At 46.7% G+C, this 17369-nt stretch overlaps 9 protein-coding genes across 12 annotated transcripts; 3 read left to right on the top strand and 6 right to left on the bottom strand.

Annotated features, from left to right (window-relative positions):
* Positions 1-232: 232 nt before the first annotated feature.
* LOC128259547 (Golgi-associated plant pathogenesis-related protein 1-like) lies at positions 233-1187 on the bottom strand. Its single transcript, XM_052992000.1, has 3 exons — positions 950-1187; positions 756-884; positions 233-688 (listed from the first exon to the last, which is right to left on the bottom strand). The coding sequence occupies exons 1-3, from the start codon at positions 1049-1051 to the stop codon at positions 368-370; spliced, it is 552 nt and encodes a 183-aa protein (XP_052847960.1). The 5' UTR covers positions 1052-1187; the 3' UTR covers positions 233-367.
* A 244-nt stretch (positions 1188-1431) lies between these two features.
* Positions 1432-2730, bottom strand: LOC128259546 (uncharacterized). Of its 3 annotated transcripts, none has more exons than XM_052991997.1 (4): positions 2576-2730; positions 2363-2475; positions 2035-2293; positions 1432-1918 (listed from the first exon to the last, which is right to left on the bottom strand). In XM_052991997.1, the coding sequence occupies exons 2-4, from the start codon at positions 2449-2451 to the stop codon at positions 1691-1693; spliced, it is 576 nt and encodes a 191-aa protein (XP_052847957.1). In that variant the 5' UTR covers positions 2452-2475; positions 2576-2730; the 3' UTR covers positions 1432-1690. The 3 variants fall into 3 exon arrangements, with proteins under 3 accessions (XP_052847957.1, XP_052847958.1, XP_052847959.1); XM_052991998.1 differs by having other exon boundaries at positions 2363-2489; positions 2576-2703; XM_052991999.1 differs by having other exon boundaries at positions 2536-2667.
* A 294-nt stretch (positions 2731-3024) lies between these two features.
* Positions 3025-4502, top strand: LOC128259544 (vacuolar protein sorting-associated protein VTA1 homolog). The gene is made up of 4 exons (XM_052991995.1): positions 3025-3254; positions 3327-3388; positions 3475-3625; positions 3676-4502. Exons 1-4 carry the CDS (start codon positions 3145-3147, stop codon positions 4289-4291), a joined length of 939 nt encoding a protein of 312 aa, XP_052847955.1. The 5' UTR covers positions 3025-3144; the 3' UTR covers positions 4292-4502.
* Positions 4444-7613, bottom strand: LOC128259548 (novel acetylcholine receptor chaperone). 2 transcript variants are annotated; one of them, XM_052992001.1, is made up of 3 exons: positions 6512-7465; positions 5114-5252; positions 4444-5053 (listed from the first exon to the last, which is right to left on the bottom strand). In XM_052992001.1, the coding sequence occupies exons 1-3, from the start codon at positions 6632-6634 to the stop codon at positions 4833-4835; spliced, it is 483 nt and encodes a 160-aa protein (XP_052847961.1). In that variant the 5' UTR covers positions 6635-7465; the 3' UTR covers positions 4444-4832. The 2 variants fall into 2 exon arrangements, with proteins under 2 accessions (XP_052847961.1, XP_052847962.1); XM_052992002.1 differs by having other exon boundaries at positions 4944-5047; positions 5110-5252; positions 6512-7613.
* Positions 7614-7797: 184 nt separating this feature from the next.
* LOC128259545 (protein brother) lies at positions 7798-8788 on the bottom strand. The gene is made up of 2 exons (XM_052991996.1): positions 8636-8788; positions 7798-8580 (listed from the first exon to the last, which is right to left on the bottom strand). The coding sequence occupies exon 2, from the start codon at positions 8513-8515 to the stop codon at positions 7874-7876; it is 642 nt and encodes a 213-aa protein (XP_052847956.1). The 5' UTR covers positions 8516-8580; positions 8636-8788; the 3' UTR covers positions 7798-7873.
* Positions 8789-9107: 319 nt separating this feature from the next.
* LOC128259350 (proline-rich protein PRCC) lies at positions 9108-10670 on the top strand. Its single transcript, XM_052991664.1, has one exon. The coding sequence runs from the start codon at positions 9177-9179 to the stop codon at positions 10611-10613; it is 1437 nt and encodes a 478-aa protein (XP_052847624.1). The 5' UTR covers positions 9108-9176; the 3' UTR covers positions 10614-10670.
* On the bottom strand, positions 10608-11157 carry LOC128259351 (transmembrane protein 60). Its single transcript, XM_052991665.1, has one exon. It carries the CDS (start codon positions 11072-11074, stop codon positions 10679-10681), a length of 396 nt encoding a protein of 131 aa, XP_052847625.1. The 5' UTR covers positions 11075-11157; the 3' UTR covers positions 10608-10678.
* Positions 11158-11391: 234 nt separating this feature from the next.
* LOC128258994 (coatomer subunit alpha) lies at positions 11392-15567 on the top strand. The gene is made up of 3 exons (XM_052991052.1): positions 11392-11488; positions 11597-12646; positions 12704-15567. Exons 2-3 carry the CDS (start codon positions 11701-11703, stop codon positions 15460-15462), a joined length of 3705 nt encoding a protein of 1234 aa, XP_052847012.1. The 5' UTR covers positions 11392-11488; positions 11597-11700; the 3' UTR covers positions 15463-15567.
* A 368-nt stretch (positions 15568-15935) lies between these two features.
* LOC128258993 (protein big brother) lies at positions 15936-17211 on the bottom strand. Its single transcript, XM_052991051.1, has one exon. The coding sequence runs from the start codon at positions 16894-16896 to the stop codon at positions 16255-16257; it is 642 nt and encodes a 213-aa protein (XP_052847011.1). The 5' UTR covers positions 16897-17211; the 3' UTR covers positions 15936-16254.
* Between the last annotated feature and the right edge of the window lie 158 nt (positions 17212-17369).

The following is a 17369-nucleotide window of genomic DNA, read 5'->3' as shown; positions in this document are numbered from 1 at the left end:
GCGCATTGTTTTCGCCGAAATACTAGGGTAACGTGGCCCAAATCTTTAATGTTATACCTCGGTGAACTCGAGGAGAGATTTCTAATCGCTTGGCATTTAACCTGAAACTTTTTTTAACTTTTTCTGATTTAATATGACTGGTTTTTAGACTAAGCAGCACTGCATTAATTATTAACGAAAGCTGAAAAACGAAGTTAAAACTTATCTTACCTGTTTGAATTGATATATTTTTTTTATTTAAAATACATACATGTTTTTTAGGTGTAAATACTATTATACCTTTATTATAGGTCCAGTAGAGATCAACCCATTCAAGAAGCTGTCGGAAAATAAGCTTCATTTTTCGCTTTAAAACTTAGTCGCAGACTCAGCCTCTCCTATATCTTCCGATCGGCCTGAGGACATTTTCTGCGAATCGCCCGTTCACATTTCCGGTTGGAGTGTATCTAGCTACCACGTAGTACACTCCTCTATAGTCTCTGGCATAGCCAAAACCCAGTCTTCTTGAATTCTTCCAAACTAAGGCAGTAAAATGTCCAGTAGGCACGCTGAATACTGGATAATTAAAGTTGTAGAGGGGAATTTCATCATACCAAAATTGTACACATTTTACAGGATCAAGATGTCGGCATAAGTTTTCTCCATATGGTCCGTTTGAATGCGTTAACACTCCTCTACGGACCAGCTCCTTATCAAGCAATTTTGTTTAATAGTATTAAATACCTATTAATATTCATAATATGGCGAGAACATACCTGCGCATATTGTTGAGCTCCCCTGGATAGACCCGCATCCAATTGAAGCGGGGGACTGCCATGCAACCTCCTCAACCGATTGTGTTCTCTTAAGGCGGCATAGTTTTGGTTAGCTTTAACCGCCACGCACTAAAATTCGATTGGTAAAGTAAGTGAATAATTTTTACTTAGAATGCATGCATTTTCAATTTTACCAAACAAAAAGCCAGAGCAATTGCGATTGTCGCCACAGCCATGTTCTTCCAGCTGGTCCAGATTTTAGATTGATATATTTTCAAACTTAGGTGATCTTCCATTTAATCATTCGATTTTAAATAACTTAAAGTGTGACGGACACACTTAAAAATATTTTAAATTAATCGATTCGTTAAGTACTTACCAAGCTTTTCTGGCTGTTATGTATATTTTCGAATTGTTTTCACTTATATTTTAATTAGTTTAGGAAAGGGGATAAGAGAAATTAACTTCGACTTGATTAAAATAAATTTTAATAAATTCTTTATCATAGGCGATTTTATATACATATGTGTAATCATCAATTAAGTATTAATATAATAAAATTGTGGTAATAGGAATAAAACCCACTGAATAAACATCTCTAACTTTTAAAATCTTTAAAATTAAAAAAAAAAACCGTTGTGTTACTAATAGTTTGCATTTAAAATGCGCCGGCTCATTCATTATTTATACGTTTATTATTAGTACGAAAAGTTTACAAAATTTAAGGTTTAACAACAGTCGTTTGATAAGGCGACACTCTAGTTAGTTTTAGCTTATCTTACGCTCCCGTACACTTACGGACTTTTTGCAATCCGCCGAAACGCAAAGCAGATAATAAACTTCAAGCAGTACAGCCGTAATCTAAACAGTAATTGGAATATTAAGCCAAGACATCATGCACAAAGTTTAAAGTCTTCGTCTCCGTGATGGAATGCTTATTTGGCGGCCTTCTCGGCGGTCTGCTTCTCCTGGAAGCGACGACGCCTCTTGGCGATGTACACCACCCAGATGAAGGATATGATGGCCATGCTAATGGACCGGAACATCGGTGGCACGTAGGCGAAGTTGAGGTACACAAACACGGAAAGATACTGCCAGTTGGCCTTGAGCAGGGGCCAGTAGAGCTTCTCCACATTATTCAGCGCCGTTTGGGGGGAGTTGCCCTGGAAGAGATTAAAGGTGAGAAAGGGATTTCACAGGCAAATGCTTTAAGGTTGCTAGAGCTTTCTTATCAATAAGACTACCAAACGTAATCTCTAGAGATTTATGTGATTCCTACCTCGAACAGGGAAAGGAAGAACAGGGAGAGTGCCTGGTAGATCGGAGCATAGGCAAGTCTTTCGGACAGGAATAGGAAGAACCTCCTGAAACGCAAGTCATGGCTAAAGAGCCGCTCCACCGTTGTGTAGAAATAATGGGGCACACTTCCTCCGAAGATCAGACCAAAGAGTCCGTAGGCGAAGACACTGTGCTGGTTGAGTTTCTTGGCCCCCGCCAAACGCTGGGAGGTCACATTCGCCGAAGTGGCCAAAACGCATCTGCAATCGGGACCAGGAGCAACAAGTGCGGGTTACGGAATGGCCAGAAAAGGCGGTCAGTGTACTTACGCCGTAATGGATTTGGTGCGAACCGGATGGCTGAAGAGCTGCTCCAGATAACTGCCGAAGAGCGAGTACAAAGGCTTGGAGAGAACCATGTTGCCGGTGTTTTAAAGATGAACCTGGAGTAAAGTGCCTAGGATTAGGATGCAGGTCAAAGTGCAAAGTGCAATTAGTCGCACTGATAACAGCCGCGCCACAACCGGTTCCCAGAATATTTACCCAAGAACTCCAAACGTCTTGGCCGCCGATTAACAACTGAGAGTCCAACACCAACACCTGTAGACACAGGAACCAACTTTAGTTTTGTATTTGCTGGTTCCACTCAGTGTTGCCTGCTTAGCCTTTTTAAGGCTAGATCTACACCACGAATTTAAACAAACGAATAACATATTTTTCAATTTATAATAGATCAGAACATTTAAAAGATTGATAGCCAACATTTATATTTTTATTGAATGATTGCATAGTTTTGGCATTATAGTGATAGTCCATTTAAAAACATATAGTTTCTTGTACGAATTCTTCCATTTGGATATAGCTTGCTTTTCAGCATTTATATTGGATATCCTTTTTTATCCACAATCTAGCTTATGTGGGAGCTCAACACCTGACAACAGTAACTAGTTCCGCAAACTCATATCGATAGTGAAACTAGTCGATCTATCGGCTATCGATATAACTGCAAGAGCTGGTCACTCTACGTAATTCCACTAATTTCGGCACAATTTTCCAGATCCACACAAACTAATCCAAGACAAAGAGGAAGATTCAGAATTCCTCCGGCTACGATGGAGTTTCCACCTTGTCCCCCCTCCTTGAAGTCCATTCAGCACTTCTTGAAACTGGCCCAAGAGCACGACACAAGGGATGTGGTCATTGCCTACTGGGCGAGACTCTAGTGAGTATCTACAAATTGTTTTTCCCCTGTCCCAGTGTGTATTTAAAGTTAATTCTTTGTTCCCGTACATAGTGCCCTCCAAGTGGGTCTCAAGGCCTCCACCCAAACGGGTGAGGAAACCAAATTGCTCCTCGGTAAGTGAAAATCCAATACGCATATTCCGCAACTATGACTCATCCCTGTTTTGTTTTCGTTTGGTTTTTCCCTTTCAACCGCATAGGCTTGATGGATTGGCTGGAGCAGATGAAGAAGCAGCATACGGACAACGAGGCCTTGACCAATGAGGTGGCTGCCCAAGCTCACATTGAAAACTACGCCTTGAAACTATTCCTGTACGCCGATAAACAGGATCGCGAGGAGAACTTTGGCAAGTGGGTAACGACAGGGACAGCCTCTTCAAAAGTTAATGATTCCTCCGCAGAAACGTCGTCAAGGCCTTCTACTCCAGCGGAGTGCTGTACGACATACTCCAGACCTTCGGGGAACTGAGCGAGGAGGCGCTGCACAACAGGAAGTACGCCAAGTGGAAGGCGGCCTACATACACAATTGCCTGAAAAACGGAGAGACACCGATTCCCGGTCCCTTGCCAGATGACGATGATGAGGCGGAACTCGAGGGGGAGAATACCAACGCTTCGGCTACGGACACATCGCCAGAGGATGTAGCGGGAGCAGCTGCTCCTGCCCCTGATACCCAGCCGCCTGCTCCATCTTCGCCGACGACTTCCAGCGTGGTTCCCCCCACCGTCGAGGAGGTGCTAAACAATCCGAACAAATTGCCCAGTCCGCCGGTGGATGAGGAAAAGCCCGGTGGCTTTGAGCCCTATGTGCCCACAGGTCAGCCCCATCCAGCCACGGCGGCCACCATTTACCAGCCCATTGTGCCCGTGGCCGGAGTGCACATCACTCCTGACCAAATGATTACCGCCCAGAAGTATTGCAAGTACGCAGGAAGTGCCCTCAACTATGATGACGTGAAGACCGCCATCGAGAACCTGCAGAAGGCCCTAAAGCTCCTGAGCACTGGATCCGAGTAGGGCACACACACCAGTTAATTGTATTTAGGAATCGATTCCTAGGCACAGTTATAGCTTAGAGCACCACAGTATACCCTTAATAATCTCTCCGCTAATCGCGCGTTGCAAAACGAAATTAATACGAATTTCAGATTGACTGACATGTTGGATAATTAATTTTAAATATGTATGAGTTGTTCAAATTTATTAAAATTGTTTCTAAAAGTCGTAATTTAGATGTGTTCGACTAAGTGCCCGTTACGAAGTGGATTTGATTACAATTTTTGGTTGTTCTGGTCGTGTCTTTATGCCGTGGCTCTACAGTATTAGTTAATATCTCATTTATAGTTTTGTATACGATAATTAATTTGGCACCAAAGTGAAAACATGAATTTCGATTTGCTAGAATGATGTTGTTGTGTGAAAGAATTTGTGACCCAAAGACAGGGCGCGCCAATTGCCTTGGAGGAACCCAACTTAAGGTGCTAAAACAAAGCTGGTTCAGTGAATGACTATGAGTGTGACTATGTGATGCAACGGGAGTTCAAGCAGGAGCAGGCGCCTAATCCTGCTTAACGCCGTTCGCCGGTGGCTGGGCAGCCGTCGAGGCCTCGTCCTGGAGGCGGGCGGTCTGGTACCAGACCACCAGGCGGCCGCCCAGCATGAAGGTGAACACCAGCGCCGGTCCCGAGCGCTCGAAGGGATCACTTACCATCCAGTGCTGGTAGATGCCCAGCAGCATCAGCACTAGCAGCGTCACATTGGCCGCATTCTTGACTTTATCTGTGGGTAAATATGGAATGTAGTTTATCTTTATATCTAGGAGTCATCTCCCCAACTTACGATAGGGAATCAGAGCCATGGCCAGGCCGCAGACGATCTCCAGGATGCCAACTGTGCGCCGGTACCATTTCGAGGGTACCTTCACTCCAAAAAGGGCCGTCAACGGGAATACTTTGGCATACTTCACGTACTCTGTGCGCTGCAATCGAGAGGAAATCGGGGTTATAATTAATCATGCCCAGAAACACATCCCCAGAGGAATTTGCTCCGCCTGGCGGTGCAGCCCGTTTATTTTTAAATGGAGGCGGCAAGCTTTTCTTTTTGTCAAATTTCGTATGTGTTTTTGTTGGCATCGGTGGCCCCAAGTGTTTGTGGTAATTCGAAGGTAATTACACCACTGGGAACGGCAAACAAAACGAATATTTCGAAATTCAAATGCCATAGCTTGGGCAAAAAAAAAGAATTTTAAAAAATCACGAGAGCTGAAAGTAAAATGGCGCGTAACGAATGCAATGCCAATTTAAAAACATCAACCGAATCGGAAATATACGATATTTGAATAAGGTGTGTAATGTGAAATACGCTGTTTGGTTTTATTTTCAGTTTAAATTATTTTTCACATAAGACTGTCGACCCACCCTCTTGTTTATATATATAAAACTAATTCGTATACCCTGAATTGATTGAGAAAAATACGTCATGGTGGTTTTGGTGTGCAAAATTGTTTACATTGGTATGTGAAATATTTTATGGTAATGAAAACGAAATCTTTGGGCGTTGTTTTTACAAAAGGTAAACAACAAATTCTCAGCAACAGCTGTTTTATAAATCTTTAGCTTTTTCAAGATATACAAATATACGCATGTTTCTTATTTGTTTGGAGGCATTCAAAGCAATTTACAAAGAACGTGATTATTAATTAGTTTGCAAAATTTTTAAGGCCTTCTAATTTCTTGTTAAAATTGTACATTTTGGTTTCTTTTTGGATTGATTGCTTATTTATTTATAAACAAAAATTTAAAAAAAATTAAATTTGTTCATTCATAAATAAAACGTATATTTTTTACTTGACCAGTTAAATAAAATTCCAAATTTTTGGACAATCATCATCCGAGTTTCCTACATTGGATTTTTTTTTTCTATTTCAATATTAAAGTACATATTTTTCCTGAAATATCTTTGAAGATCATAGCGTCTCGCGTCGTCTGAATGTCAGCGATTGGCATTGATGGGGTCGAGTTCAATGCCCATTAGTCAGTCATATTTTTGAAAGGCGTTCTATTATCGGACTATTCTTAAAATGTTCTCCCCCAATTTACATAAGAGCTTTCCAAATAAAAAACAAATAGACTAAAAACTGCACCTCGAAGGAGTGGTAAAAATCGATGGTCTGCAACCCACATGACTGCAAAGAAAACAACCAAGCGAAAACTCCGGCAGTATTGATTTTTCACATACCAGGTCCTTGTAGAGATCCTTGCTGATGTGCGGCGTCAACTTCAGGGTGCCCACGAAGATAAAGAACAGGCCCAGAAGCACGGATAGGCTTTTCAGCACGATCGTATTGGATGCAGGAGGCATCTTGGCCGATTTATGGGTAAACACTTTTTGGGGCTCACAACTCGTGTATAGATTCCAAGTGGGCCGCTGGGGATTCGGAGGGGCCGGAGTTCACTGGGACCCCCTATACGACACCCTACCAAAACACACCGGTCGCTAATTTTAGACCAATCTCTCAGCTTTTCGTGCCGATTCGGACGGTGCGGAAAAGTACGGCGACCACCAACAAATTGAAGCACAGCACACAATCCGAATGTTTGCAAATCGCGCTGCGGTATGTATAATTTTATGAATTCTTAGTCCGCAACGGCGTTCCCTTCTGTTTATTTCATTTTCACTCGGCGTCTTTCCGCTTCTGAGTTTCGCGTTCGGAAAGAGACTGATTCGGATTCACAATCAGACCAGTTGCAAAGTTTATTTCGGCAGCATCCCAACACAAACGGGCGGAAAATCAATATATGCTCAAATGCCCGGTGCTCTGTTCAAATCGAGAGTTCAGTTAAGAGAGGACAACCGGCCCACCCTGGAGAGTATACGGCGGAACGGCAGCTGGACCCACTCCTCGTCCTCGGCCTCGTCCTCCTTGGAGGGTTTGGTCGCTCTGGGTGGTGGTTGTTCCGAAACTGGCGCAATGAAGGCCAAAGACCCCGGCCAGCAACCCTTAAGGAGCCCCAGATAAACAATCATTAGGTGAACATGAGTTGTTTTCGTAAGCTGCTTTTAGAGAGTTCCCAATGAATAAGGGTTCATTAATGTTGTCTTATAAGTTGACTTACTTAAACCGAATCTCAAAATTTGTGCTTTTTTCTATTAATAATAATTTAAAGTTTTAATAGACATCTGGGTAAAAATTGGACCTTAAGTAAAATACGAATCATTTTTTGCGTTTTTTGGTTATAGCTTTGTAAAACGAAAAAAAACAGCAGTTTTTCAAAGCTAAGTTTAAAAGGTAAACTTTATCTAAAACATTGTTAACCGATTTCCAGACTTTCTGTTTTATAATGCCCGTCTATTGGGATCTTTGTTTTTATTTCACTATGTTTTGCACAGTTGATATAAAAGTCAATATTCAAACTATATTTAGATAAGTTATGGGTTGTGGAGATCATTAACTATTATTAAGTTAATTAGTTTTAATTTTAAACTTTAAATATTGTATTATTTCAAAATGATAGTACGAGGCATTGGTTCAAGCTATTTGTTATAAAATTTACAAAGGTCTTTAATTAAACCTACAGACTTATAAAAATGACCATATTACTACCAGCCCATTGGGCCTCCGGGGAGACCAGGTCCGCCCCTGCGATGGTGATCTTCCGGTGGAGTCTGGGGGGTGTGATAAATTCTCTTGGATTCAGCCATGCGTTGGTTGTAGCTTTGGATCTGCTCCTGCAGCTGGGCATCCTCCTGCTGGGCTCGCTGCTCGTCGAACTCCAGACTGGCCACGCCGTCAAGTCGATCCAAATCCACATAGCCCCGAAAGCGGACGCACACCCCGTTCATGATAAAGCTGGAGCGTAGATGGACTTTGCCGCGCTCCCTGTCGAAGTCGCACTCCTGCTCCTGGGCGTACGGATTGTGGTTGGCGTTGAAGTAGAGCTGTAGGTTGGTGCCGGAAGCCACCATTGAGATCTCCGCATAGCCCTTGCGGCAATCCGTTATGAATCGCATCTTGCGCTCCTCCGCTGCCCGTTCCCTGTAGCCCGTGTATCGCACCTCGCTTTCGCGGCTTAGGCGTCGGAACAGCTCATCGCTCTCGAACTTTGACCTCTGATCGGGCACCACACGGGGCATCTTGAAGATGAATCGAGGCTTTGGCTGCTCGTACATGGCCATGGCTTCGTAAGGTGGAAGCATTCCATTCAAGGCGGCAGCGTCTCCTATGTTCTGATGATGATGCATGGTTTTTACAATAACTGTCTTCTATGAAGCGAAAAATTTGACTGATCTCCGGTGGGTTGTTTCGCCTATTTATACCGAATAAGAGTTCTGGTACAGGTACTTGCTTAAAGATATTTCTACCTGAAAAATGCTAGGTTCCTTAATGTTTTATGATCCCTCAGGATATCTGACATATGGTAATGTAATATATTTTAACCATCTGCGGACAATCAGGTATTTTTTATGATTACCCTTTTTGGGAATCAGTAATCCGGGTGCTTCTAAAGGTTTGTAGAAAACTCGTAATTTCGTATTAGGTAACTACAGCCATCAATTTAGTTCGGTTTTTTTTTTTGTAAAACAATTTTACCTATACTTAAACTTAATTATGGTTATGGAACATTCAACAATATGATTTAACTTCTAACAACATTGAACCTATTCAAATTAATTTTTTTTTAAAAAAGTTTGTTACCAAATGAACTTATACTTTTTGATTTAGTTGATGGTTTAAAAATCGAAGACGCATTTTAACGGTTTTTAACAGTGTTGATTAACACTGCACATAAGTAAGAAGAGTTGCCAACAATTCAAAACCTGTAAACAGGTGACAGCTCTAGCCTCATAACAGCTGTATTTTGTGTATTGCATTGTTTAATTTTAATTTACCAATTTAAAAATCATGTCGCTGGTTGCCTATGCCGCCAGTTCTGACGAAGATTCGGAGACCGAGGAGGAAAACCCAGGGCCACAAGTGGAACTGGTGAAACCACAGGCCAAGCCAAGCACAACTGCTTCCAATGAGGCGGCGTCTGTAGAACCTGTATCAACCAGTGGTCACATTAGCGATGAAGACGATGACTATGTGCCGCAAGAGGTGTCCTTGCAGGAACTCAAAACGCCCACCGCCAGACTCACAATGGCTTTACCCAAGCCAAAAGCCATTGCTCCCGCAGAGAACACTGAAGAAGAAGATGTGGATCAACTAGTGACCCCTGCATTTGCCAAATTGCCCATGCCTCGAACAGCAGCGCCAACAAAACTCATAATTGAAGAGAAGGATGATGAATTCCTGCACAAAAAGGCGCTGCCAGTCGAAATAGAGAAACCTCCACCACCGCCAGTTAAAGGTCGTGTCAAGATCAGCATTCCATCGCTGCGGGAGTTCTCCGATGTGGACCGCGAAAGGGCTGACAAGGCCAAGAATAAATTTGACAAACCAAATGTTCCCAAGGGATCCGGGCTGCTGAGTCTGCTCCCCCAGGCAAAGTCAGAGCGAAATTTCTCCAAGAGCTCTAGCTCCTCATCATCTGTGGCAGCCACTCCCACAGCAAGCTCTTCAAATCCACCCCAAGCTACAAGTGCTCCCGTCCAGCCTCGATCCGCTCCAGCTTTTGTGCCCGATACAGTAAAACAGCGACGAGCAGCGCACAACACAGAAGGTGTGGATGGCACTAAGGCTGTCCAAAAGAAGAATACCGAAGGAAGGGAAACCTCGAAGCCGATACAATCAAAAACTAAAGCTAAAACCACTTCCCTGGTGAATGCCAGTGATAGTGAGGACGATGATGAGGATGGCACTGGCGACTTCTTCTCCCTTAACTCCGAACAAAAGTTGCCGGAGGTGAGCAGCAACGAGATCAGCGCCCTAGTGGCCAAGCGAGCAGCCAAGATGGTGGAGGCCAGCAGCAAATACCTCGAAGAGATTGCCGAGAAGGAAGCAGCCGAAGCTGATGCCGTCCGCCTTGAGGAGGAGCAGACGCAGCAGGCTCAAAAGCGGTATCACGAGCAGCAGCTGAACCCCGAGGCCATGGACGCACTGGTGGGCAAAAATGCCAAGCGGCGGCGGAAGGAGGCCAAGGAGATGCAGGTGATCGACATAGTCGGATCGCAGGTACTTCCCGATCGCGAGGAATGGATGCGAACGGCGCTGGCTTCGTCCACCACCTTCCAGCCCACCGGAGTGCTGACGGATGAGGAGCCGGTGGCAGGGACGCGGAGAAAGCACCAGATCACCTACCTGGCGCACAAGGCCAAGGCAAACGAAGCCGAATTGCAGGCAATGTGGTCGGCCAACCGGCAGACCCGTCGGGCCACCCAAAGCAAATACGGCTTTTGAGTTTCCACTTTATGTACACCTTATCCTAAAATACAAGCTTAATCCTATATTTTGTAATCCCGATCTTATTGCAACCAGCCCTCGCGTTTTCCCAGCCTGCTGCCCACATAGAAGATGGCGGTGCTTAGCAGCAGGATAACCGGGGCGATGGTCACGTAGATGGGAATCTGCTGCGGATACTCCAGCGTCAGGCAGATCATTACCTGCGAGGAGATGGTTAGCAAAACGCCTGCAATGTTCCATTTGTACAGGAAGAGGAGATCTGTCAGGCAGGTTAGGTTGCGCCACTTGCGGATGAACTTGATGATCACGTAGATGATGATGATCAAATCGAAGAACCAGAGCGGTGTAAAGGTGACAAACCAATTCCAGGTGGTTCGTGGGTCCAGGCGCAGACACAGCAGGATCAGGAAGACCAGTACGATGAACCACGTAAAGAGCGCCCGGTGTGCCAGCGTCATGCTAGTCAATTATTTAGCACTTGTTCATGGCAGGTCAAAAATAAACAAAGCGTAGTACAACGAAATGCACTTTTATTCCTAGTGTTGTAAAACGACTGCAACAGGCCCTTCATAGTGGCAACTAAAATCATGCATATGTGGGTTACTATTTTTTAATTTAGTTTTTGAAGGTTTTTGTTAAACCATAATTAAGGGCTTTATTTCAGAGGATTCAACATATTTTATTACACCTTTTTAACATTGAAATTTATTAAAAAGAGACAGAAATTGTAATCTAACTGTGTGCTAATCCAAAAAGGTGTGCTGATACTTATGGTAACCAGAGTATCTCTGGCAGCGGACGACAACCCTACTTGCGTTTTCAACATTGCCGAGAAGAAGAAGATAATTGACGTGTCACAATTTCGACAATAGGTTGGTGTTTTTCATAAAATTAATTGTTGGCATTAGATTACGTGTTATTAAAACACACCAAATTACCGGCAATTATTCTTACACCCATTTCTTTATGTTTTAATACAGGCGAGTGCCCGAAGCAACCAGAACAGGGCGCTTGAAAGAAAAGCCGACACCCAGCAGAGCAACCAATTTGAGACACCTACAGGCAGAGCGGAAAAAGTGCCAACATGCTGACCAACTTCGAGTCGAAGTCAGCGCGGGTAAAGGGCCTCTCCTTCCACCCGAAACGACCCTGGATCCTGGTCAGCTTGCACAGCGGCGTCATCCAGCTGTGGGACTACCGGATGCACACGCTCCTCGAGAAGTTCGACGAGCACGATGGCCCGGTGCGTGGCGTGGCCTTTCATCCGCAGATGCCTCTCTTCGTCTCCGGTGGCGATGACTACAAGATCAAGGTTTGGAACTACAAGCAGCGCCGCTGCATCTTCACGCTCCTGGCCCATTTGGACTATGTCCGCACTGTGGCCTTCCACCACGAATACCCGTGGATTCTCAGCGCCTCTGACGATCAGACCATCCGCATCTGGAACTGGCAGTCGCGCAACTGCATCTGCGTGCTGACGGGCCACAACCACTATGTGATGTGTGCCCAATTCCATCCGACGGAGGACCAGATCGTCTCCGCTTCGCTGGATCAGACGGTGCGCGTGTGGGACATCTCCGGATTGCGGAAGAAGAACGTGGCACCCGGCCCCGGCGGCCTCGATGATCACCTCAAGGGTCATCCTGGTGCCACCGATCTGTTCGGCCAAGCGGATGCTGTGGTCAAGCATGTGCTTGAGGGCCACGACCGCGGCGTTAACTGGGCCAGCTTCCATCCCACTCTGCCGCTGATCGTGTCCGGTGCCGACGATCGTCTGGTTAAGCTGTGGCGCATGAACGAGTACAAGGCCTGGGAGGTGGACACCTGCCGTGGTCACTACAACAACGTATCCAGCGTGCTGTTCCATCCACGCCAGGATCTGATTCTCTCGAACGGCGAGGATCGCAGCATTCGCGTCTGGGACATGACCAAGCGTCAGTGTCTATTCACATTCCGCCGGGACAACGAACGCTTCTGGATTCTCACGGCCCATCCGACTTTGAATCTGTTTGCAGCTGGTCACGATGGAGGTTAGTTATCTGTTTTTTTAAACATTTTGTGGTATTAATCTTTTGTTTTTACTTAAGGTATGGTGGTCTTCAAATTGGAGCGCGAGCGTCCCGCTCATGCCGTGCACGGCAACATTCTGTACTACGTAAAGGAGCGCTTCCTGCGCAAACTGGACTTTACCACCACCAAAGACACGGTGGTGATGCAACTGCGGCCGGGCAAGTCGCCGGTGTACAGCATGTCATATAACCCGGCCCTAAACGCCGTGCTCATCTGCACGCGCACCAACAACCTGGAGAACAGCACCTACGACTTGTGCCAGATCCCTAAGGACACGGAGAGCCAGAGCGAGTCGGACAGCAAGCGCAGCTCCGGAATTACGGCCATCTGGGTGGCCCGCAATCGGTTTGCAGTGCTGGATCGCAACCAGCAGCTGGTGATCAAGAACTTCAAGAACGAGGTGACCAAGAAACTGCCCACTTTCTGCGAGGAAATCTTCTATGCCGGCACGGGAATGCTGCTCATCCGGGATCCCGAGTTTGTCACCCTGTACGAGGTGCAACGCCTCGTCTCCGTGGGCAGCATTAAGCTGGCCAAGTGTCGTTACGTGGTGTGGTCCCCGGACATGTCCCTGGTGGCGCTGCTCTGCAAACATTCGGTGACCATCTGCGACCGAAGGCTGCAGTACTTGTGCACCGTGCAGGAGAATTGCCGCGTGAAGTCTGGAGCCTGGGACGAGTCGGGCGTGTTTATCTACACAACCAGCAACCACATCAAGTACGCCATCACAAACGGCGACCACGGCATTATCCGTACGTTGGACCTGCCCATCTATTTGACGCGCGTCAAGGGCAACCAGGTGTTCTGCCTGGATCGCGAATGCCGCACCCGCGTGCTCCACATCGATCCCACGGAGTACAAGTTTAAATTGGCCCTGATTCAGCGCAAATACGACGAGGTTTTGCACATGGTGAGAAATGCCCGCTTGGTGGGTCAGAGCATCATTGCCTACCTGCAGCAGAAGGGATATCCGGAGGTGGCCCTGCACTTCGTCAAGGACGAGAAGACGCGATTTGGACTGGCTCTGGAGTGTGGCAACATCGAGATTGCTCTGGAGGCTGCCAAGGCTCTGGATGACAAGGACTGCTGGAATCGTCTGGGACAGAGTGCCCTGCTCCAAGGCAATCACCAGGTCGTGGAAATGTGCTACCAGCGCACCAAGAACTTTGACAAGCTCAGCTTCCTCTATCTGATCACCGGAAATTTGGAGAAGCTCAAGAAGATGAACAAGATCGCAGAAATCCGCAAGGATGTGTCGGCTCAATACCAGGGTGCACTTCTACTCGGTGACGTTAAGGAGCGGGTAAACATCCTCAAAAACTGCGGGCAACTTTCGCTGGCTTATCTGACAGCCGCTACCCATGGATTCGAGGAGCTCACTGAATCGCTGGGCGAGTCTATCACCTCGCAGGGAAATATTCTTCCCGAGGTGAATCCCAACGCTCAGCTTCTGCAGCCACCAGTGCCCATTCAGCAGCTGGAGACCAATTGGCCTTTGCTGTCCGTTTCTAAGGGCTTCTTCGAAGGAGCCATGGTCACCAGGGCTGGAACCAGCGCCACTGCCCGCCAGGCGCTGAACATCAACGCCGATGCTGCAGTTCTGGACGAGCACAATGGCGGCGGCGATGGCTGGGGAGCGGATGCCGATCTGGGATTGGATGAGGAGGGCGATGAGGAGATGCACGACGCGTTGAGTAACGATGGAGAAGGCGGAGCAGGTGGTGAAGATGGAGCCGGCTGGGATGTGGGCGATGACGATCTGGTGGTGCCCGAGGAGCTGGCCTCCAAGATCAAGGCCTCCGCCCTGGACAGCAACTACTATGCGGCTCCCAACAAGGGCTTGTCTCCTGCCCAGCAATGGGCCAACAACTCGCCACTGGTGCTGGATCATGTCAAGGCCGGATCATTCGAAACAGCCTTCCGTTTGCTGCACGACCAGCTGGGAGTGGTCAATTTCAAGCCATTCAAGACACTCTTCCTGCAGAACTACGCCTGCTCTAAGACCAGCTACACGGCCAATCCAAATCTGCAATCTTTGAGTGGCTACCCGCTGCGCAACTATTCCGAGACAAACATCAAGCTTCAGCGCCCGGCGGTGGGAATCAAGCTCAACGATTTGGTGGCGCGCCTACAGGCTGGCTACCAGCTAACCACCTCTGGCAAGTTCACCGAGGCCGTAGAGAAATTCCACTCCATTTTGATCAGCATTCCACTGCTGGCGGTGGACACGAAACTGGATGCGGCGGAGGCACAGCAACTGCTGAGAATCTGCGCGGAATATATTGTGGGCCTGAAGATGGAGACGGTGCGCAAGGGCATGCCCAAGTCGACGCTGGAGGAGCAGAAGCGTCTGTGCGAAATGGCCGCCTACTTCACGCACTGCAAGCTGCAGCCAGTGCATCAAATTCTCACCCTGCGCACCGCCCTCAACATGTTCTTTAAGCTGAAGAACTACAAGACGGCCGCCTCCTTTGCACGCCGTCTTCTGGAGTTGGCCCCGCGTCCGGATGTGGCCCAGCAAGTGCGCAAGATCCTGCAGGCCTGCGAAGTTAACCCCGTGGACGAGCACCAGCTGCAGTACGAGGAGTTCAACCCGTTCACCATCTGCGGCATCAGCTGGAAGCCACTGTACAGGGGTAAACCTGAGGTGACCTGTCCCTTCTGCTCTTCCTCCTACGACCCGCAATTCAAGGGCAGTCTCTGCACCGTTTGCGAGGTAAGCCAGATCGGCAAGGACAGCATTGGGCTGCGCATATCCAGTCTGCAATTCCGCTAGGTCAGAAATGCTTTGCGCTTTTTAATATACGTCTCCTCCACGCCACGCGACGACCCTTAGTTTAGTTTGCTTATTATGTATGAATATAAAGTTCAGTATCTGTATAATATAATGGTATCAATTCCAATCGAGAGTGGTGTTTTCTTTTTAAGGTCCGGAGTAATACATATTCAAAACCTTTAGGTTTGTTTGACTTTAAAATATCATCAAGACAGGATTGAATTCAGTTATGCAGTCCGAAAATGTAGTTTGGAAGTCAAGCTCAGAAATAAATAAAAAGTTTCTTATTGGTCACTATTAAAAATTCATTAGAAATGATGGGTTTCCTCCTAACCAATGTCTACCGTGCTTTAGTATAAAAGCTCTTGAAATATAGCAATCTAATTCGATAGATATCCCCGGTTGGTTAATTCTACTGAAGTGTCTCATTTAGGCTGCGTCACAGCGGAAAGCCCAAAATTAACAATGCGATATCGATTAGTAATTATGTATTTTAGTTAAAGATACGACACTAATTCCACACTAAGTTGTAAGTATAATACCATAAAAGCATACGTAAAGTAAGCATTAGATCTAACACTAATCTAGGAGCATAATTCGAGCGTGTCTAACGTAATCGTATTGAAATCTCGCAAGGGTAGTCCCTTTTTAAATGGGCTCGGAGCATTCTCAGTTGTCCATGAAGTATTGAGTATTCGCGAATTGAGTCTCTAGCTGCTGGTGATGCGGCTGCTGCTGCTGGAGCTGCTGTAGCTGCGGATGCGACGGCCCTGGCGCCGTCCACAGGTCTAACTAACGTCGCCACATGCTGGCACCGACGCCAATGCCCCCGGAGGCCACGCCCCGTCGCACCGCCTCCATCTCGTCCTGCCGGTTGTCGCGGTAGGCGCGCTTGGTGTCCTCGAACTCTCGCAGTCGCTGGTTGTAGCGATCGATCTGGTCCCGTAGGATAGCATCCTCATGCATTGCCCGTCGTTCGTCGTACTCCAGACAGCCCACGCCATCCAGCCGCTCCAGATCCATCCAACCGCGGAACCGGACGCACACCCCGTTCATGATAAAGTAGGACTTGATGTGCACCTTGCCGTGCTCCTTGTCAAAGTCGCACTCTTTGTCATGTAGGTACGGGTTCTGGTTGGCGTTGAACACCAGCTGCAGATTGGTTCCCGAGGCCACGAAGCTGGCCTCCGTGTGTCCCTCGCGGCAGCCGTTCATGAAGCGCACCTGCCGCTCCTCGATGCTGCGCTCCCGGTAGCCAGTGTATCGCACCTCGCTTTCCCGGCTAAGTCGTCGGAAGAGCTCATCACTCTCGAATTTGGACTTCTGGTCGGGCACCACGCGCGGCATCTTGAAGATGAAGCGCGGCTTGGGCTGTTCGTATAGTCCGATAGTGTCATAGGGTATCATGTTCGCAAGAGCTGCCTCGTTCATCATTTTATCGTACTATTGAGCGCGATTCTTTCGCAGAACGCTGAATGGGGGGTCTTTTTCTGTTCCTGAAGTTCCCTCCGCGGGCCTTTGCGTCTAAGCGATTCTTCTTGGAACTCAATACGCTGAATGGCGTCTCTATCGGTCGCTCCTTCGACGGGCCTTCTACGAATACACAATAAGCGATGGTGTCGCAGCACACTAAGATGCTAATTATTTAAATATTTAGCTGCCGTCGCAGAAAACAACGCACAATACAACAAAAAGGATGGTTTGCGGTTTTGATATACCAACTGACGCGGCGTTGCCACTGAGAAAAAAGTGGAGATGGCACGTTTTCAACTTTCACAGGCACGACTTTCAAATTATAGGTCTCCATAATATGCATTACTTTAAAAATTATATTTCAAATATTATTATTTTTATGTTCATATATAATTATAATATTTTGGTGCATCATTAAAAAATTTAATTAAACT

Source organism: Drosophila gunungcola (genome assembly GCF_025200985.1).
Source record: "Drosophila gunungcola strain Sukarami chromosome 3L unlocalized genomic scaffold, Dgunungcola_SK_2 000005F, whole genome shotgun sequence".
Classification (NCBI taxonomy): Eukaryota; Metazoa; Arthropoda; class Insecta; order Diptera; family Drosophilidae; genus Drosophila; species Drosophila gunungcola.
The sequence above is the reverse complement of the archived record's forward strand: the minus strand, read 5'-3'. Positions and strand labels throughout refer to the sequence as shown.